Source organism: Ricinus communis, chromosome 5, assembly GCF_019578655.1.
Source record: "Ricinus communis isolate WT05 ecotype wild-type chromosome 5, ASM1957865v1, whole genome shotgun sequence".
Taxonomy (NCBI): domain Eukaryota; kingdom Viridiplantae; phylum Streptophyta; class Magnoliopsida; order Malpighiales; family Euphorbiaceae; genus Ricinus; species Ricinus communis.
Window position 1 is genome coordinate 20290108 of NC_063260.1, and position 22602 is coordinate 20312709.

Consider the following 22602-nt stretch of genomic DNA (forward strand, 5'->3'; position numbering starts at 1 on the left):
CATGACAAGAAACTCTATCTCTTGTCGTATAACAAGATCATAACTTCCAAGGAACTGATTATGGAGGACTGTGACCGCAGCTGAAGGAGTTGGTAGAGTCACAAATTAGAGCCTGGTATACTCAGGCTATGACTGGAACTAATCTCTTAAACTTTTTGTGAACCTCGTGACAAATTCAGCAAGAACTTTTTTGAGTGTGGCACCATCAAAAGTCATTTGGAGATCCATCCATGCTAAAAATTTCGAAAGCTTATCCTTCCATTTTGATGGAGGCAAATCATCAAATGAGAACCAAGGTTCCGTACCAGTTGTCGGCTTTGACCTTGGGTATGAAGCTCCGGTGGGAGCAAAAAATGACTGTGCATCCTCCGTGCCATCTTCAGGTTCTACTACTTCTGGACTGGGTTCAATAGTAGAGGTATTCATAATATCTACCATCTCCGAAGTGTTTGAGGAAGAATCAGAGTCATAAAGACTAATGAGTGATTGGTCAGGTAGCTTTTCTTTAGAGACTGGAGGAGAAGATATTTTCTTTTGTTGGTTTAAGGAATCTTTTGAGTAAAGATGTGAGAAAGTGCCAAAAGGTTGGTAGAGAGTTCCTTATTGTTCTGGCTGTGGGAGGAAAGAAAATGAAGAATAATATGAGGGAGCAATGGCAGAAGATGTAGAGGCTGCTGATGTAAAGGATGGGATCGTAGAAGGCTGATCTTTTCGAAGATCATGTTCAATTTGGTCTATCTGCCTTTTGAGCCTTGTAATTTCCTTTTCTTTCTGGATGAAAGCTGGTGTGATCAGTTGATATCTTCATTGAGCTTGAAAGGGAGGCTGATATAGAACTGGAGATTTTTCCACAAGGGAAGAGGATGTTGGAAACAAGTTTTGCATACTTTGAAGGCAGGATTTGTACAGGAACATAAGAAACTAGAGGAATTTTGGTAACAAACTGAGATAACTCAGGAAGTGGATATGGAGAGAAAGGGTACTGCATTACATCTCTCAGGATATCTTCTTCTATTTCTTCTCTTAAAGAAAAACTGATCATTAGGATTGGAATCTCACTATCATCAGAGTCTGAAGAAGACTCTTCTGAGGATTCAATGGAGTCTGAATAATATACCTCTATTCTAAAGAGACTCTCTAGAGTAAGATTGTCTTGTTCTGATAGGAGCGACTCTATATCTTCTTCAAATGATTCTGGAAGAGACATAGACATGTTGACTTGTTGTATCATCCTTGTTGATTTTTCTAGATTCTGGGGATAGTTCTTAGCATAGTGTCCCTTCTTTCGACAGATATAGCATCTGTCTGATTTGTGGCCTTGATTTCTTTTCTTCCGAAAATATCTGAATCCTTTTGAGCGCGGTTTTCTTCCTCTAAATTCTTTATTTCTGTGCGGGTATTTTTAAAAATGATGCCCAAACTTCTTTTTATGACAGGAGCAAACACAGTTTGAGGCCTTGCATTTAATCTTGAGATGATTTTTATTACAGGCCTTTTGAACAATCAAGTCCTGCTGAGATAACCTTCTGAATAATTCTTGCTGATCACATAATCTCTTAATGGAAGAGAGAGTGAATTGCCAAATCTCTCCGAGTGTGATGGAGGTGACTGGTTTCTTTGTTGCGGCGATCATGTTGTTAACTTCTGGTTGTATCCCATCTGGTAATGAGGTGATGAAAGTATACTTCAACGTATCATCACCGTCATGCCCTCCAATGACATAATAAAGTTTAGACATAGCAGAATAATGTCTTTCCAGATCTTTTATTTTCAACGAACAATATTTTCGATCAAAGTATTCTTGTTTTTGTTGTCGTATAACAAGATCATAACTTCCAAGGAACTGATTATGGAGGACTGTGACCGCAGCTGAAGGAGTTGGTAGAGTCACAAATTGGAGCCTGGTATACTCAGGCTGTGACTGGAACTAATCTCTTAAACTTCCTATGAACCTCGTGACAAATTCAGCAAGAACTTTTTTGACTGTGGCACCATCAAAAGTCATTTGGAGATCCATCCATGCTAAAAATTTTGAAAGCTTATCCTTCCATTTTGATGGAGGCAAATCATCAAATGAGAACCAAGGTTCCGTACCAGTTGTCGGCTTTGACCTTGGGTATGAAGCTCCGGTGGGAGCAAAAAATGACTGTGCATCCTCCATGCCATCTTCAGGTTCTACTACTTCTGGACTGGGTTCAGTAGTAGAGGTATTCATAATATCTGCCATCTCCGAAGTGTTTGAGGAAGAATCAGAGTCATAAGGACTGATGAGTGATTGGTCAAGTAGCTTTTCTTTAGAGACTGGAGGAGGAGATATTTTCTTTTGTTGGTTTAAGGAATCTTTTGGGTAAAGATGTGAGAAAGTGCCAAAAGGTTGGTAGAGAGTTCCTTCTTGTTCTGGCTGTGGGAGGAAAGGAAATGAAGAATAATATGAGGGAGCAATGGCAGAAGATGTAGAGGCTGCTAATGTAAAGGATGGGATTGTAGAAGGCTGATCTTTTTGAAGATCATATTCAATTTGGTCTATCTGCCTTTTCAGCCTTGTAATTTCCTTTTCTTCTTGGATGAAAGCTGGTGTGATCGATTGATATCTTCATTGAGCTTGAAAGGGAGGCTGATATAGAACTGGAGATTTTTTCACAAGGGAAGAGGATGTTGGAAACAGGTTTTGCATACTTTGAAGGCAGGATTTGTACATGAACATAAGGAACTGGAGGACTTTTGGGAACAAGCTGAGATAACTCAGGAAGTGGATATGGAGAGAAAGGGTACTGCATTACATCTCTTAGGATATCTTCTTCTATTTCTTCTCTTAAAGAGAGACTGATCATTAGGATTGGAATCTAACTATCATCAGAGTCTGAAGAAGACTCTTCTAAGGATTCAATGGAGTCTGAATAATCTGCCTCTATTCCAAAGAGACTCTCTAGAGTAAGATTTTCTTGTTCTAATAGGAGCGACTCTATATCTTCTTCAAATGATTTTGGAAGAGACATAGACATGCTGACTTGTTGTATCATCCTTGCTGATTTTTCTGGATTCTGGGGTCAGTTCTTAGCATAGTGTCCCTTCTTTCGACAGATATAGCATCTGTCTGATTTGTGGCCTCGATTTCTTTTCTTCCGGAAATATTTGAATCCCTTTGAGCGCGGTTTTCTTCCTCTAAATTCTTTATTTCTGCGCGGGTATTTTTAAAAATGATTTCCTTTCATCGATAAGCATAATATTCTCTCTCATGGCTTTCTAAATCTTCCTTCTCTCTTCTTCTCGATCCATTGGCTATGAGCTAATAGTTTGCACGATCTGTTCTTCTATAATCCAAAAGGGCTAACTCGGTTACACAAATCCAAAAGAGCAGAAAGACTTGTCATGGCGAGGTGCCTCTATACGGTCTTAGCTTGAGGATTTCTCCTGGATTGAGTTTACAGCATGAGAATTATAGAATGAACAGCTCTCGGCTTCATTTGGTATCAGAGCCTTGGTTACAGAGAAGTGAAACCCAACTATCATGACTTCATAGATCACTACTCATACCTCTACTCTACAACTCTCTCCTTCTTGTAGAAAAACCATATCCAATAAGATTGACCATCTTGTGGAAATTTCTCATATTTCTGAGAATGTCCAGATTGAAAACACTCTTATACCTATCATCAATCCATACAATATCTTCAAAAAATAAAATTTTGTTAGAAAAATCTTCAACCAAATCATCCACAAACAACTCTTATCCGTTAAAGAGTATGTTCAATCTTCCTCACTTTCACAATGTTCTTTTACATCAACCACTCAATAGCAGTATGTTACTCTTGAGATTCCAACATCTTTCATAGAACAATGGAGGAAACATGGATACACACATCTCCATCTCGGAGCTGTCAGGCTAGTCCTTTCATATCATGGCAGGATGGGTCTACCAGTTACGGCCCGTATGTCGCTTCTGGACACCAGATATCTTAAGTACGAGCATGCAGTAATTGGCACGATAGTCACAACACTTAACACTGGGAGTGTTGTTTTGACTTTCTTCCCCAATTTTAACCTATCCCTCAATGATCCCTATTTGTCAACTGCACTCAAGGTCCAAGTCCAGATTACGGGAGCAAATCAAGTGATCGACGCTCTCTCTGCGACCCTGCATCATCAGATTGTCTACAGATTACAGGACCATGCCTTTAATCTCCAAATTCCAGGCTTTCAAGCCTCCTCTGATGCTTTATTCATTATGGCTGACTCTGGCCAAATTCCAACAATAGTCCAGGCTCCAAGGCAGCTGGAAAGAGAAGATCTGCAGAAACTAATCCCAACTGAATGGGTAACCAATTATGAAAAGCTTCAGGCATCTCAGGCCAAGCCTGTTCAAGCCACTGACCCTCTTTTTGTTAACCAAAAAGATGGTACTGTAAAGATAATCTTTACAAAGACAGGAGAGTCTTCTTCTGCACCTTCTATCTTTTAGGCATCAATGATACAGCCTGTATCCAGACCTAGGGAGAAGATCCCTATCCACTCATTTCCGTCTTCTGGGCATCAGATCTATGCCGCCAGAATAAAAGGACATTTCATCTGGGATGTTGACCCAGGAATGTGCAAACCAAGATGCACCTGCAGTGATGATCTCGATTTTGCCGAACCATGTTTTCAGCACTCTAAGCAAAATCCAAGAAACATGACTCCAGAAACTCCATGTTCAGCCATAGAACCAAAACCGGATGACAGAGATCCAAACGGTCCTTGGATTGGCATCCGCAGGAAACAAAAAGAAAAACAGAGTAAAGCTCCTCTTCCAATATATAAGGAAGCCTTAGACCTTTTTGCGAAAGAAGGAAAGACTGTCCTTGACATCACCTTTGATGAAATGAAGGCACTTTTGGCCCAATTAGGAGTTAAGTTTGTAAAGAGGAGAAAAGAGATTCATTCTGATTCACCAGCAGTTCAACCACCCCATACAATCCAAAGCTGTTTTATGTTCCAGCCAGAAGATTTCCCTCCTCCAGGGAAGTCCGAAAATAAAAGATTGAAAATCCTCCCCTCAAGGATTACTCCTTCCGGATCCATAGAGCCTCTCACTCCACCAGAAGAGGTCCTGAATTGGCAGACCTCAAATTCCATGGTTCAGAATTCCTATATGAAGAAAATAGATGGAAAATTGGATCAGGCTCTACATTTGGCTCACAAGCTGGACCAAAAGTTGGACACCTTCTCTCAGGAAGTACTCCAACTATATTCCACACTAACTGCCAAATATCATGCCTTGGATAAAGAGCTTCGAGTTCCTCAACCGATCACACCAACTTTCATCCAGAAAGAAAAGGAAATTACAAGGCTCAAAAGGCAGATAGACCAAATTGAACATGATCTTCGAAAAGATCAGTCTTCTACAATCCCATCCTTTACATCAGCAGCCTCTACATCTTTTGCCATTGCTCCCTCATATTATTCTTCATTTCCTTTCCTCCCATAGCCAGAACAAGAGGGAACTCTCTACCAACCTTTTGGCACATTCTCACATCTTTACCCAAAAGATTCCTTAAACCAACAAAAGAAAATATCTCCTCCTCCAGTCTCTATAGAAAAGCTACCTGACCAATCACTCATCAGTCCTTATGACTCTGATTCTTCCTCAAACACTTCGGAGATGGCAGATATCACAAAAATTCTTATGAATACCTCTAATACTGAACCCAGTCCAGAAGTAGTAGAACCTGAAGATGGCACGGAGGATGCACAGTCATTTTTTGCTCCCACCAGAGCTTCATACCCAAGGTCAAAGCCGACAACTGATACGGGACCTTGGTTCTCATTTGATGATTTGCCTCCATCAAAATGGAAGGATAAGCTTTCAGAATTTTTAGCATGGATCGATCTCCAAATGACTTTTGATGGTGCCACACTCAAAAAAGTTCTTGCTGAATTTGTCACGAGGTTCACAGGAAGTTTAAGAGATTGGTTCCAGTCACAGCCTGAGTATACCAGGCTCCAATTTGTGACTCTACCAACTCCTTCAGCTGCGGTCACAGTCCTCAATAATCATTTCCTTGGAAGTTATGATCTTGTTATATGACAACAAAAGCAAGAATGCTTTGATCGAAAATGTTGTTCGTTGAAAATAAAGGATCTGGAAAGACATTATTCTGCTATGTCTAAAGTTTATTATGTCATTGGAGGGCATGACGGTGATGATACGTTGAAGTATACTTTCATCACCTCATTACCAGATGAGATTCAACCAGAAGTTAATAACATGATCGCCGCAATAAAGAAACCAGTCACCTCCATCACACTTGGAGAGATTTGACAATTCACTCTTTCTTCCATTAAGAGATTATGTGATCAGCAAGAATTATTCAGAAGGTTATCTCAGCGGGACTTGATTGTTCAAAAGGCCTGTAATAAAAATCATCTCAAGATTAAATGCAAGGCCTCAAACTGCGTCTGCTCCAGTCATAAAAAGAAGATCGGGCATCATTTTCAAAAATACCCACGCAGAAACAAAGAATTTAGAGGAAGAAAACCACGCTCAAAAGGATTCAGATATTTCCGGAAGAAAAGAAATCAAGGCCACAAATCAGACAGATGCTATATCTGTCAAAAGAAGGGACACTATGCTAAGAACTGTACCCAAAATCTAGAAAAATCAGCAAGGATGATACAACAAGTTAGCATGTCTATGTCTCTTCCAGAATCATTTGAAGAAGATATAGAGTCGCTCCTATCAGAACAAGACAATCTTACTCCAGAGAGTCTCTTTGGAATAGAGGCAGATTATTCAGACTCCATTAAATCCTTAGAAGAGTCTTCTTCAGACTCTGATGATAGTGAGATTCCAATCCTAATGATCAGTCTCTCTTTAAAAGAAGAAATAGAGGAAGATATCCTGAGAGATGTAATGCAGTACCCTTTCTCTCCATATCTTCTTCCTGAGTTATCTCAGCTTGTTACCAAAATTCCTCCAGTTCCTTATGTTCCTGTACAAATCCTGCCTTCAAAGTATGCAAAAACTGTTTCAGTTATAGCTTTCTTTGACACTGGAGCTCAAAGAAGCATGATAAATTCCGAAGTCCTTCCATCTGAATACTGGAAGTCTCATGATCAGTTTTTCAGAGCAGCAAATGGTCAAACTTTCAAGACTACTTTGATTACAAAACAGAAAATCGGGATACAGTTTTTCCCTAACTGCATGGTATGGACGCACATCATTGGTTCAGATCTTCCAAACAAAGACCTCTTAATAGGGTTTGATGTTTATCACCAAGCTCAGAATCCTCCACCTCTCACTATTCCATCCACAGGAAATCTTATCCTTCAGACGGGTGCGTCTGATTATGCGTGGGGGGCCATCCTCCTTGAAAATCTCAATGGCAAAGAACAACTGTGTGGTTATGCATCAGGACAATTTTCTTCTTCAGAAAAATATTAGAACGCAACCTACAAGGAGATCTTGGCAGTCAAATACGGGATAAAAAAGTTTGAGTTCTTCCTGATTGGACAGCACTTCCTGGTTCGGATGGACAATTCTTCATTCCTAAAAATCCTTGAATCCAACCAAAAGACCTTACCAAAACCTCAATTATTGAGGTTAAAATCATGGTTCAGCAGATATGATTTTAAAGTTCAGCATATAAAAGGGACGAGAAATCTCATCCCAGATTTCTTATCCAGACTGTTAAAGCCACAAAATCAACCTATAGTCCTCCTCACCTCAACAGTCAATCTCCCTATAATCTTCATGGCCTCTTCGTCCTCAAAGACCCCTCTGCAACCTCCCTCACCACCAGACCTTCCCACAAATCTCACAACCAAACAGGTCACTGATTTTGCGAGAAATATGATGTTCCATTATTTGGCAACTTTCCAACAAACCTTCTCACTGCCCATTCAACCCAATTTCTTTTACCCAGATTACCCTTGTTGTCTGATTTATCACCTTTCTCCTACCATCCACAGATTGAGAGTGAATTATGGTTTTTATAGTGCCTTTCAACAGTTTGTTATCATGCTATTGAAATACCAGTTATGAATCTCCTATACTTCTTCAATAATGAGACAAATACGGGAACATATCCATGGAGATACCTTACTTGGTTCAAAACCCCGTACCAATGGAGAAAGGAACTCCTCAAGGTTATTCATTAGAACAAATTATTCACAGACAATAATTCCAAGGCTTCAGGATATCATGCCATTTTTATTCTCCACAGGCCTTACCTTCAGTTCTCAGAGGACACTTATGCAACTCAAAATATCTGTCATTATTGGAAAACGATTGAAGTGCCTTTACATCTTGCTCCTCCAACAATTACAAGGGATCTAAAGCAGGCTCTACAACTAAGAAATGAATTAGGGACCACTGATGTCTCTACACCATTAGTCTGCGCTTATAATGGACATTTATGGACTGAACACCCCATTATTGAACATTCCACTTTTCCTATACTTCCAACCCCATTGGATGATCCGGATCTGACCAGTGAACAGAAGGATGCTATCATGCAAGATTCTCAACCTATGGATGATGATGACTATGACAGTGTTTTCTGAGCTAGTGATGTGTGCGCTGGACATGAAGACAAGCCATCTCCTCAATAATTCAATATGTAACAAAAAGACATTTCATCTTTTTCGGTGCATTATTTTCTATCTTTCACATATGTAAGTGCATTATTAAGACTTATCGTCTTAATATGCATATGAACTGTCGGTGAGCTGTTAGTGTATTATTAGACTTAGCTTTTGTAAGTGGAAAATCTCATCTCTTCCTCTAAGGAGGACATGTGTCAAAGATAAGATTCCCACCTTATCTTTTTCTGTAGTATTGTATTTACCCTCCTCTATAAGAGGAGAAGTTGTATTGTAATGAAGGCAAGCAAGTTTTCCTTTCATCGATAAGCATAATATTCTCTCTCATGGCTTTCTAAATCTTCCTTCTCTTTTCTTCTCGATCCATTGGCTATGAGCTAATAGTTTGCACGATCTGTTCTTTTATGATCCAAAAGAGCTAACTCGGCTACACAAATCCAAAAGAGCAGAAAGACCTGTCATGGCGAGGTGCCTCTATACGGTCTTAGCTTGAGGATTTCTCTTGCCTTGAGTTTACAACATGAGGATTATAGAATGAACAGCTCTCGGCTTCATTTGGTATCATATGATCCAAAAAAATTACATATTTATATCATATATTAAAGATTATAATTCATCTAAATTTTATATTATACAGTGAAAACTATTGAAAGAAATGATTATAAATAAAAAATAAAGACTGAAATTTTAAAACTAGATAATTAAAAAAGAGAGAGATAATCTCATTAAGTATAAAGAGATAAATACTATTTACTTATGAGGTTTGATTTAATACAAGAGTTGATTCTTATATCTTTCTCATTACATCAAAACTCAAGTTTTAATAAAATTAAATATTATCCATTTCCTTGTTAGTTGAAGAACTACACTAGTAATTTAAGATTACAATCTGATCATTAAATTTTTTGTCAAGTATTTAACTTGTTCAAAATTAATTAATTTTTTTATTAAATTAAAGTACAATTCTAATTTTTATAATAAGTTAGTTTTAGTGTTTAATTAAAATAAAATATTAATACTATTTTTCTGCTCTGATTATTCAATTTTTTATATAATTTAATTCAAATAAATTTAAATATTTTAAAACTATTTATATTTATAATAATATTATTAAATTGCTATATAATCTGATTTTAGTTATTAATATAAAATAAATATTTATAGTTAAAAGTATCACTATACTGTTATTTTTATTATATATATTATAATTAAATTGTATTAAAAATAAAAATTAAATTAAATAATCATATCTTAATGTAGCGAAATTAATCTAAACACCAAATTAACAAGTCAAATATTAATAAAAAATCATAATAATTTTATATATTAAAAATAATTTTTTTATTAATCATTAAAATGATATTAGTACGAGTAAAATTTTTATTTTTAATATAGTTTAATTAAATGTCTAATAAAAATAATAAATTTTAATTATTTATTTTTAAAAAAATTTAAAATTAAATTATATAGTAATTTGATAATATCAAATAAAAGAATAGATTCTTATAATAAATTTATTTTTTCGAAATGAAATTATCTTATAAATAATAAATATAAATAAGTAAAAAAACATTAAATATTATTATTTTAATTAAACATTAAAACTAACTTATACTAAAAATAAGATTTTATTCTAATTAGATAATAAAATTTATTTTGAATGAGTTTTACGTTATAATATTAAATTATCAATTTAATCATTTAACTAATATTAAAAAAAAAAATTAATTTTAATAAAACTAAAAAAAGTTTTAATATAATAAAAAAATATAGATACTGACTCATCTAATAGCAAACCTCAAACCTCAATAGGATTTAACACAAACACAACAAACTTTTCTCAAATTCATTTTTCACCCCTTATCCATTTTCAGAAACACTTCTCGCTCTTACTATCACTCTCACTCTGCCCAGTTCCCACTCCATTTACCAAATCATGTCCCCTACCTTAAACCCTCATCCTCAAAATTCAAACCTTTGATTCCAGGATAGTGTCTTCGTTATCTCAATCCTTTCATGCTCCTTTTACCTGAATAGTTGACATTAAAGGGTTTCAGATTCCATAGAATAACACTAATACCCACGAACAGGCTATTTTTCTTCGTAGATTCTTATGAGCTGCGTAGCTAGTTAAATGATTAAGATGGCTTCTTTTTCAGGAACTTGGATTTATCAAGGTGGGATTCTGCTTCATTATCTACTTATATTTTTTCGTTGGTCCCCCTTCTATTAATTTATATGCTTAATAAGTAGTAATTAACTTTTTTTTTTTTTTTTATTGTTATTTCTGCTATCTGGCAGATAGATTTGTTAGTGGAAAGCCTGGTCTAAATCATCTGCAGGTTTAATTTCTCAATCTTTTTTTTTTTAATGTTCTTGTCGTTCATTCTGTATGTGCTGTGGTAGAAATTATAGTGTTCCCAAAAATGCTAAACAATTATTATACAAATACATACTATACGAGATGTCCTGGAATACAGGCCATAGTTTTAACTTTTAGCAATTTTATGCATGAGAAATTTAGTGATGTAAGGTGATGATTTTGGCTCTCTAAGTAAAAACCGAGAAGCATTTAAATTTGAAGGCTTCAGCTTTCTTATTGCTTGCTCATATATGTTGGTGTAGAGAAAAATACAGAGCAATTGCGTGTGTTACAGATGCGTCATTCCTAAATTTCATTTAGTATAAAATGCTAATTACATATTTAATTTTTCTGTTGACCTGCAGACACCATTGTTGTATGCTTCATCCCTGCTTCATTTAGTATTCAGTGCTATACATATATAATTTTGTGCACCATGCAGACACAATTTGTAGGCTCATTTTCAGCTGGAATATTGCAAGTTAAATTTGGTTCTAAACCACTTCTAAAGGCTCCATTGCTCCCTTCTATAAAGTGCGAGAAGAAGGATGATTACATTGAACATGTATCTGTTGAACGTCCTCCATACCATAGTTATATGGACCCCACATCTGGGCGACTTGAACCAGCATCTGGTGCTCGTGCTAGTATTCCGGGAGAAGAGTACTGGCCAGAAGGCACTGCTGATCGAGTTAGAGCTGCCAGGGCGCCTGAACCAACAGGCACATCAACAGGATCTCCATCTTATGGTGAAAGGCCTGGAAGTAGGAGGAAGATGTATAGAGCATCAGCTGTTGCTCCTGATACTTCTACATTAAGCATAGAAACTCAAGAGGAACCTGAAATTGTTGATGAGACAACGGAAGAACCTAAAGATGTCTTATCTGATTATGTAGTTTTTCAGGCAGAATCTGAGGAAGAGCCACAGGATGGGTATGGCATAGACAAGAAACTAGGACGCCCTCATCCCTTTATTGATCCAAAGGTGAAGAAGCCAATAGAGGGGACTCTTACAAGTGAAGAATCATGGTGGAACTGGAGAAAGCCAGAGAAGGAACAATGGTCCAGATGGCAAAGAAGAAAGCCTGATGTGGAAACGGTTGGTATATTTATATTAGCAAAAACGATGAAAATCTATTAGCAAAAAACTCTTTACAGTTCTCAGTTGTAATGTCATTCTGCTCTAATTATAATGCATCTATTCTACCTAGATTAAACCCTTCATTTTATGTTTACCGCATGTTATATTTATCTTGGAATATGATATAATCTGGAGTTTAGAAATAACTCATTTTCTATCTGCAAAATTTCTTCCCAGTAGTGAACTTCTTTGTTTGTGCCTTGGAAAGGCCATCTTCCTATGTCATTTCTTTATTACATTTCTCGCACTTTTGTGCACTGAGACTGCATTTGAAGGTTGTTAATCCAACCACTCATCTTATCTATTTATTTTGCGATTTTTGTCTTGAAGTTGCAGTGAGAGAAAGGGCATGTGGGAAAATATCTTATGAATTGGGCATGTTGGTTTCCAGAGGTCAGTGCTGGAACCATAAAAGGAATTTATAGGATGGGAAGGTTGAATGACATAAGAGCATATGACTTAATAAATTAAAAAAATATGCTATTGCGATGTGGAAGGTCACAGACCGGGATCCTTATTGACACTGATTTTAATTAGAGTTCATCTTTTGGAATCCATTTTTGCTTTGGTCTTGGAACTCTATAAATTTGCTGTTTGACAACTTGTAATTACATGAAAATACAGAAATGTCCAAATTGGCTTGTGTGGCTTGCTAAGTTTATTAATATATGTCTTCTCCTTGCTGTAAGTATAACTGTAATTTGCTTTGTTTTAATTCTTGAAGGTTTTTCTCAAAGCTATGGCTGAAACTGGGCAAGTGAAGCTTTATGGTGAGACTCCAACATTGACAGAGTGTGCTCTTTACAGAGCTAGAAAACATCTTTTCAAAGAAGAAAGGTATAATGGATTTCTGTACTACTTTTGTTCCTAAATTCCCATGACGTAGTAATTTCGTTGACATCTTTAAGTTTTCTCTCTCTGTCTCTTGGTTATGATAGTTTCAAGAAAAATAAATGTAATGCAAGTAAACTAAAGTACAAACGTGTCTAGCAAACATGAGAGGTGCTTGAAACTTGAAACTGAGCAGTAATTTGAACGCAGTAGAATATAGGGAATGTAACTCTAATAAAATTCTGGAGAAATAGGAGAAAAGGAAGGGAAATTATGCAGCCTCCTGGGCCTTTAGCAAAGGAAGCAACTTCCAAGATTTTGAGAATGAGAGGATGGAGATGGAAATGGAGAAAAGGAGAAAAAGGAGAGGCGTTGTAGGGTGATTTGGAGAGTGAAGAGAAGTGGATGTCTCATTCATGACCTGCCATATGGAAGACCATATACAGGGATCATGAGATTGGAATATGAGAAAGGAACATCTATATGCTAATCCTCATAAATTGGTAAACTGGTAATGTGCCCACAGTGGAGCATATCTAAGGCCATGATGCCTTACATGTCAACTGATATTGCCGTTTGATGTTCTTTGCTATTTCCTCCAGTTGTTCTCTCTTGATATTCCATATAATTTACCTCCACTCGTTGTTGCTTTGTCTAGGCTTCGAACTGAACAAGAGAGATTAGAAAGAATAGGTCCTATGGCATATTACTCGGAATGGGTAAAAGCATGGAAGAGAGACACCTCACGTGAAGCTATTCAGAAGCATTTTGAAGAAACTGGTGAAGATGAAAACGCCCAACTGATTGAGATGTTCAGCTATCAAACTGATCGAGAATACCGCATAATGATGGGGACAGATATTCGTATCCGCAGAGATCCTTTAGCAATGCGAATGCGAGAGGACCTAATAAAGCAAAGTATCATCTTCCAATCTGATTATTTTGTTCATCTCTGTCCTTTATATGTTGTACATTAATTCTTTTATCTTTATCTGGAAAATACTATTGCCATCCACTGTCTACAATGTATACCACATTGGCTTTTTCCAACTTATCTTCTCCTTTTAAGTGTTTTGCATAACCGCACCAAATGATTCTGTAAGAAACACGGCTTCATATGTGTTATTTTCTCCTGCCAAAACCAGGAGGTCTTATTTGTTAGTTTCAAGTAACTAAAGGATTCTTACTGTCATCTGTTCTTGAAATTGATACTTCAGCTTATCTTTGCAGTTTGGGGTGGAGATCCAGTTTACCCAACAATCAACTACATACAAGATCCCAACGAAGTCATTGATTACAGGGGTCCTGATTTTCATGAACCTACACCCAATATGCTGGCGTTCCTGAAAGAGGTTAAAACTCCCTTTCAGATTCATTTTATTTCAGCACATTATAGAGAAGTTTATAGTCCAGAATTTTGCTGTTGATCTTTAATGCTTCTCTTGTTATGAAACCAAAATTTGGTTGATAAAATGGAGGCTAATTAACTTCAGACATCATAGGATAAGGCCCAATGCTGGAGCTTTTGTTAGATGATCTCCGGAAGTAGAAAAAATCAGCAGACTGCTGATGCAAACCACTTGCTGGCAGCTTACTGGAAACTGATTGAGTAGCTCTTTTCATCTATTTTTGTGCCTCTACACTTGTGTCATGTATTTTGTATATTTATTGTCTCTTCTCTGCTCTCGCATGGACTACATAAACAGTTAGTCAGTTCGAGACTTCAAGTAGGTTAACATCTGAATCACCCAACTAAATTTATGTCAATCATAATCAAGGTTCTGATATCTGCCTGGGAAAGGATTCTAGTGCAATGCTCTAGCTTAAAGAAGTAGATGAGTTATTGGCTGGCAACCTGTTTCCAAATGAGCAAATCCCTTCAACCATTTTACAATCTTGGTTTCTGGCTAGATATCTCCAGTTCTGATATATAACAAGAAGATTGAGTGGCAGAAAAATGATATAGGTGCCAAATATGAATTTTTATCTGAGTTATGGCGAAGTAGCATTTCTTTCATTTCAATTGCATCATGATTTTTCAAGTTAAAAGTCGTGATCTTGCAAGAGTAAGAAAGTAAGATGGCATTATTCAATTTGATGTGGAGCATTTTGTTTCTCATGGTGATCATAAACTTAAACTTTTGTTCTCAAACATGCTTAAAATGTCTATCGTGTCTCTTTGACCTATTTGAACTAGCATTCTATATAAAATGAGTTAAAGAAACTGTGTTTTGGGTAAGGTGTTTGATTATTGTCTTTGTGTACTATGGCTGATTTTCTTTCCCTTGCTTTTGATCAGCATGGAAAAATTGTACCCAGGGAGGATTTCGAAAAAATTCTGGCAAAAGAGAAGACAGAACAATTAGAGGTAATTGATGGAACTCTTGTGTATTATTTTTTTTACCAAATTGAGCAGATAGACTTTTCCCTCCAACAGGAAGATGTGTGTTTTAATGTGTTTTTAGTTCTTCTTATTGCATGATGTCACACTTATGTTTCCAGAAATCTTATACCCTCCCCTCCCTACCCCATTTAGACTGCAATGTCTCTCTCAGCAGCACTCTGGCCTGCTCAAACATTATCTTTTCCTTTGAGCAAGTTTCTGATTCAATTAAATTATACATGCAATCCTTTTCTTATAAAATTCCTAGTAGGCTGTTTTGTTAAGCTGTTACTGGTTCTCCAATCTTGTTTGTGAATCTAAATCCTAGAACTTTTTTTTATTCCCTGTTTCTACTTATCTTCAGAGGATTCTAGATAGAAATGGAAGATGAATCGGCCAGTTTTTCTGGTGGTGATCTCATACAGGATAAACATGTTATAGAAGTCCCTTCCCTAAATATCGAACCTATGACTTACTCCTGCCCAGCCTTTATTCACTTACTGTTCGAGTCGAGGACAAGCTCAAAACCTGTTCTTAACGAGGATTCATGGTGCGCCAGATCCTCTTTCTGCTGTTTGGCAGTCTATTTTCTGTTCATTTCTCTGTTTGTTTGTTAGAGAACAAGATTTGCAGCTGGTTTCCACCTTTATATTCGCCATTTAACTCTTGACTTTTTCATAAGCAGATGACTGACATGGATGAAGCTATGTCACAAGCTGTTGACATCGGTGAAAATGATGTGAGTTTCATTATTTCAATTAATGAATATGTTCATCTATCTCTTCAAATATCTGGTAATACCTATATGTTGCAAAAGATTTATATCTGTTTTACTTTGTTTTGTTTGTAATGGCAATTTATCTATCGACACTTGCAACAGGATGAAGGAGAGGATAGTGATGATGAAGAAGAAGAAGAAGAAGAAGAAGAGGAGGAGGAAAAAGTAACACGCAATTGGAGTGTTCTAAAGTCTACTCCCCAGCTTCGCAAATCAAAGGTACAGTATTTTCCATATTTCTCTGCCTTAGTTAAGATTGATAAGCGGAGAGAGATCAATCATCAGCGCATACAGACAGTTAAGAGAGTTACGAGTATTGTTCTCTGCTTAAAAATGATGACAATTTTGTCTGTGGAGTTCCTTGCCTTTTCAGAACCATGAACTATCATCTTTATCTCCTGCTTCTAAAGCACTCTTGATTCCAGTCATTATCATCTCGGGGTTCTGAAATATAGATGTTGTCTATTAAAGGGTTCTAGAAACAAACATTGTTCTTTTGTCACCATTCTAGTAAAAACTGTGTAAAGAATTATCAGGACCTAACGGCTAAACTTGCTCTGACTGATCGCCTACCAATTTTTACACCTTTTCAATTCACTAAATCTTTTCTTGCTTTTACTCAATCTGCAGGCAAAACCCAAGAAGGATGGGGGCATGTCTCTCGAAGAGGCAATTGAAGATTCAGAGAACTTGACTGATTTTCTTATGGACTTTGGAGAAGAGGAGCAATAGCTCAATTTATTACTTTAAAAGTTTTAAACAGGGAAGTTTTGTCAAAGCCCTAAAGAAATCATTGGCCCAGAAGGGCCATATGTATTATCAAAGTCGATCAGATCAATGGAAGATTTAGAGTTGTTTGCCAAATAAGTTGCCTAAACTTTTGTACTCTTTTTTCTTTTGATCACAGGATTTCCTTCTTAATAATTTGCACCACTTTCTTTCTTTTCTTCATTTTTTAAGGAAGGTGGGATTCAAAACTGAGCTTTTGTCCAAATTTTAAAGATGAACCTATCATCATCACACTAGCTCTGCGTTACTCTGTCTAGCATTTTGTGTAGCTCTTTAGTTGCTAATCATAATATAGTTAACCGAAGCTTAACTGGGCTGCCCGAGGGAGCAATTTTGCAGAGTTTGCAGCTGAAATGTTCAGAACCTAGTGGGTCTAATGGCTTCAATAATCTTCTGACTGAGATTGGTTCGACCTAAATGCACGTGGGTTTGTCCTTTGCTCGGGTGAGTTGGCCATAATTGGTTGCGGAGTATCTATAAAGATGCTACTATTAAAGCCTATTCTCACAATGGTCCATGAATCTAGATAGACAAGAGCAGGGATGGACCAATGTGGACTGATTTGGATTAGCAAATAACTTTTAGAGTAGATGATGCTTTTCATGTGTATTTTAGCTACTTTGGTTATGGATTCTTAAATGGTACAACTCATCTTGTTTTTCTATTTTCTTTCAAAGTCTAAACTTCCCATCCATCTCAATAGGATCTATATTTAGACATCTATCTAACGAGAATTTCTACAATTTAAACCATTAAAATCAAAATTGAAGGTTAATATATTAGTGGAGTATTCTATTTTCAATTCCTAAAGAGATTGCATTTCTTAAGAGGATTGATTCAATTGATATAGACTTGAGAATAATTTCAAAAGAAAAGTGGGTTCAGTCTCAAATTCTTCTCTAAACAAAGCAAAGAAAAAAAAAATCAGAAATTGCATTTCTTCACTTATACCTCAGACTCCTTTTCAAAAAAGCAATAGTTTAAATTAAATCACTTGACATAATAGTTTCCAAAGTTGGAAATTCCAAGACTTTCTAATTCTTTATTAAAGGCAAAAGAAAAATAATAAAAACCACTTCTTTTCATTATTTCTTTTCCTTATAAGTTAGTGTTTAATGTTTCCAAGACCATTTTACAAGGCTTATTGAACCCACTTTAGTCTAACCCATCATTGCTAAGAAACATTTGCTACAGTTTATCTTAAGCAAAAGATGGGACCAAACATTAAAAAAAAAAGGTGGGGGTGGGGGGAGGGGGGCATAATTAGGAGTTTTTGATACCTTTGAAAGGAGGTACAAAGGTCTTGAAGAATCCCATGCAAAAAAGAGACTGAAAATAGGGGTAGAAGGAAGGAAGGAAGGAGGGATTTAGATTAGATTTTGCTTATGCAAGTAGATTTAGGCACTCTCTCTTTTTTCTCATTTGGAAATTATTGCAAATTTTCTTTTTAAAGTTTTTCTTTTTGGCCCTAGTGCCTTCCAGAGCACATACATTATTTAACTATGCATTGCTAAGCAGGCCAGAATTGTCCCCCTCTCCCCATCTTCCTTAATTTATTCCCCCCTCTGCCCTACACTATCTATCTGATAACTTTGCGAGATCTTAAAAGTGTTCCTGTATTTTTTGTTTATTCTTTCTCTCTCTCTCTTTCCATCTGATATTGTTTTTATATATTTTTTCTGTATCGTAACTATTAATATAATATGTTCATCATCAACTCTAGCTACAATTTTAAAATTAGTGCCCTCTGGTTCCATTAACTGAACCATACTTTGTTCACCTGAATTCATTTCTTTAAGTGGCCCCATTCATAACGCATAGATTCTTGCTTGGACTTCAAATATACTAAATATATCATTATTACACCCTCCCCAGAAAAAATAAATTATATTCTATCATCATTAGAATCTCTATTACTTAATACTTTAATAAATTAAATCTAATTTAGCAAGGAGAAATCTAGTATCTGGGAAAGATAAGTTGGGATAGTGGCATGATCTTTGACCGTATAATTGTGATCGCAACATTGGATATTCTATTGTCAACCATACAAGAAAAGAATCACATATGGTGGTTCATATTTGCCTTAATTCATGCAAAAACTTGTTACTCAAAACAAGTTTGTTTGATTAATTATTCTGAGTTCTGATTTTTCTTGTTATTTACTGTTCTTTTATTGAATTCATTCCATAAACTTGAGTATTATCAAATAATATTTTTGGTACAAAGTCTTTTCGATTTGATCTTATATTACAATAATTAGTGAGTTGAGTATGTGGGCAAGATGATCCCCACTTTTTACTCAAAAGATCAAGTCTTCTGAGAGAAAAATAGAAATTTGACAAGAAAAAAAAGAAGAAGAAGAAATAGACTAATGCAAAATGGAGTAGGACTATAGAGAAAGGTATTATATAGAGAAGGTAGCCAGGGATTTGACTTGTGCAAGAGAATTAAAAGACTTAAAAGGGAGAAAATTGATCCTATTTCACTAAAACGAGATGATATAGAAATGATTAGATTTAGGGAGGGAAATTGTCAGCAAGCAGCACAATTAGAACAAATATGCTAATGAGTAATGGTTTTGTTGGAGACTATGTCACCCAAAACATGATCAAGAAAATATCTAAGAATTGCTGGCTTGCTTTCTTGTTTTGCCCCCTCTTACCAAATACCTTTGACAAAAATTTAAAAAAAGGCAGATAAAAAAAAAGGGCGAAACACAAGCATATGGTCAACCCTGTTTGATTCCATGTTTGTGTCTCTAGTAGTCTTTGTATTCTCTCCTTAAATATGTTCAGATTAGATAAGAGGGGTTACTCATGTCCTAACCTCCTTTCTTTATCACTAATCATCATTAGCGATCCTCTCATTACCTTTCTTTGTCATCAAATCAATTAGTCATGTCCTCACTAAACACTAACATGATTAACAAATGGGCTCCACTCTAACCATCCATTACTTTCTCTCTCTCTCTCTCTCTCTCTCTCTCTCTCTCTCTCTCTCTCTCTCTCCAATATAAGTGTGACATTGTCCGAATTAAACTAGTTTTTATGGAATTAAGGTTGTACTACATATCAACATGTAGGTTCAAGTGTGGTTTTCATTGTTTGGAATTAAGATCAAATTTTATAATTAAATCATTAATTATAGTTCAGTGCCGCAGATGGCGTCTTATTACCAGACATGCACGCATTTGCTTATCAATTTGCATTGTGATTAGGGAACCCATCATCTTTTGATAATCACTATCTCTTCCCAAGCTTCCAAACTTGGCTTTTGCGCATGCATATTTATATGCTACTTACACCCACTGCTCCCTGTGTTATTACTATGAAATTTACTCAATTCCGTATTCTTATATTATTTGTAGATATTTTTAATTATCAATAATATATTCTTAAGAATTTCTGTAAAGACACCAAATAATAGAGTTTACAACTTGATATCCTAGAGGCCCATTGAATCGAAAATCTTAGGGCGGTTTGCTGGTCGGAACCTATATGTCTAGTCTCTACAAAAGCTTAGGTGGGTTTGCTATTTTAAGGTTTAACCTAATTACACATCATTTGCCGTGTTGGGCGCACTTCATATGTTTTTTTCAGAAAGGTTTTTCATTAGGTCAGCAGACCCTCAAATGATGTTAAACAAAAGGCTAACAATTTTTGAGGCCCCCCTTTTTTAAAATAATCACTGCTGATTAATTTTATATAGAAGATGTTTGAAATTGAAAAGGCTACCAATTTGGATCCATGCTGTCTTTTTAGAAGATTGGATCATCCCTCCACATGTGCCTACAGATGTTGCTCTCCTTCTATTGTTTTTTTTGTTACTTTGAGAATTAATTTGTATAAGGAAATAAAAATTGATAGCGATTAAACTCTTACTTTCATACACTACTTGTAGCATACCCAAGTATATAGCATGAATCATTTGCTTTCTTAGATAATATTTCTGCAATAATTCTTACTGCGTAATTAATGACAAATGATGGTATTAATAAGTGAGCTAATTAAGCATATTGAATCCTATGGAAAACTTGCTCCTCCTTTTAGGCCTATCTATACGAAATGTATGTTATGATTGTGGGGAAACTTGGTTATTGGTGTGCCCTCTCGAGGTATCCAAGATGTTCCTTCGCAATCTTTTTATCTTGGAAGCTAAATATGTGGGAATGATTATCTACCCAAAGTGGAAACACTTGTTTTCTTTGCCTGGTAAAAGTCCACTAATCTTTCAATTGCTCTGCATCTACTAAACATCATTTAGCCAGTTATATAGTACCTTTTGTTTTTAGTCTAAAAATTTGAAGAGAAAATTTAAAAGGGAGACGTTGATATTCAAATCAACTTATGCCAATCTGTACGAGGTTAAAAAAACAGTTGAAGGGGTAATTATCTTTTCTTTCTTTTCTTTATTGTTGCAGCCAATGAAATCTTTGTTTCATTGTTTTATCTGATGATTTACCAAATCTTTATAAGACACGACCACAGGCCTTTATCACTTTCATACATCTCTTAATTTTGTTAAGAAAAGAAAACTCTGTTTTAGTATTGACTCCAAAAAAAAAAAAAAAAGTAAAATCATCAATTCAATTGACTGGTTACAGCCCAATGAATATTGAAATCCTCTATAAGCAGGTAAATTTCCCGAATTTGAACCAATTAATAAGAGATAGGATCTCATTTTAATCCATCAGTGACCTCCAACACTCTGAAAATCATCAATTCAATTGACTGGTTAGTGTTAGAGTTGTCTTGATATTACCCACAAAATAAAAAGTTGACATGCATGGCAATTGGAAATTAAACAGGAAGATTGACGAGGCCAAGAAACATATAAATGAAAAGAATTGCTGAGTTTTGGAATTCAGGATATCTCAAAGATCAAGTTTTGAGATTGGTTTTGTATAAATGATTTAGTAGAAAAAAAAAAAAAAAAAAAAACAATATCCACTCATTTGAGAACTTGCAAATCAAACAAAAAAATCTATTTCGTTTGTTATAATGTCATAGCATCAACAATGTTATTCTTTTAATTTCTCTCTCTTTCACTCATTTTAATGACACAATCAACTTCAAAAGTCCTTGTCCACACAATGTTAACAATGATCTTAAATTTTTTTAAGAATCACTGTCATCTCCAGTCGAGTACCAGCTGCATGCTTAAAATAATAATCACTTTTAACTCCTATTATTGTATATGTAATATAATGGGTAATTTCTTTTATCATAATCATTATCATGAGGAGGCCTATGCCCAGTACTGCAACTCACGTATATAGCGTTTATAAAAATAAAAACTCATCTAATACAAAAAAAAGGCTCTAATTCAATTCATAAAAATAAAAATCAAACGTTTTTACTATTTAAATTAGATATCAAACCTACTATTTAAATATTACAAAGCATAAATAAATTTATCCATGAAAAGAGCACTTATTTGCTAAACTCTAGTAGCGAATAGTGTCTACCGTTATGATCATTACTTAGGAGATAATTTTAAATATATAAACATATAAATTAGTTGAGGTGTAAATGAATTGAGTGTGAACCGCTTAATGATCTTAGTAATCCTTATAGGAAAAGAAAAGAGTTAGTTAAAGATTTTTGAGAAGGGAAAGTCAAAATAAAAGTTATTGGTTACAAATTACAGTGGCTGTTTGATACATATATAGATTTTATTTATAAAAAAAGAAAGTGAAAAAAGAGGAAAGTGAGGGTAAGCGGTTGGTGGAAGGA

General features: G+C 35.6%; 1 protein-coding gene across 2 annotated transcripts; it reads left to right on the plus strand.

Annotated features, from left to right (window-relative positions):
- Positions 1-10405: 10405 nt before the first annotated feature.
- Positions 10406-16939, plus strand: LOC8286070 (protein PLASTID TRANSCRIPTIONALLY ACTIVE 12, chloroplastic). 2 transcript variants are annotated; one of them, XM_015726532.3, is made up of 10 exons: positions 10406-10757; positions 10882-10922; positions 11308-12041; positions 12808-12920; positions 13573-13832; positions 14145-14266; positions 15214-15282; positions 15983-16036; positions 16178-16294; positions 16706-16939. In XM_015726532.3, exons 3-10 carry the CDS (start codon positions 11379-11381, stop codon positions 16805-16807), a joined length of 1500 nt encoding a protein of 499 aa, XP_015582018.2. In that variant the 5' UTR covers positions 10406-10757; positions 10882-10922; positions 11308-11378; the 3' UTR covers positions 16808-16939. The 2 variants fall into 2 exon arrangements, with proteins under 2 accessions (XP_015582018.2, XP_002531051.2); XM_002531005.4 differs by having other exon boundaries at positions 11385-12041.
- The last annotated feature ends 5663 nt before the right edge of the window (positions 16940-22602 follow it).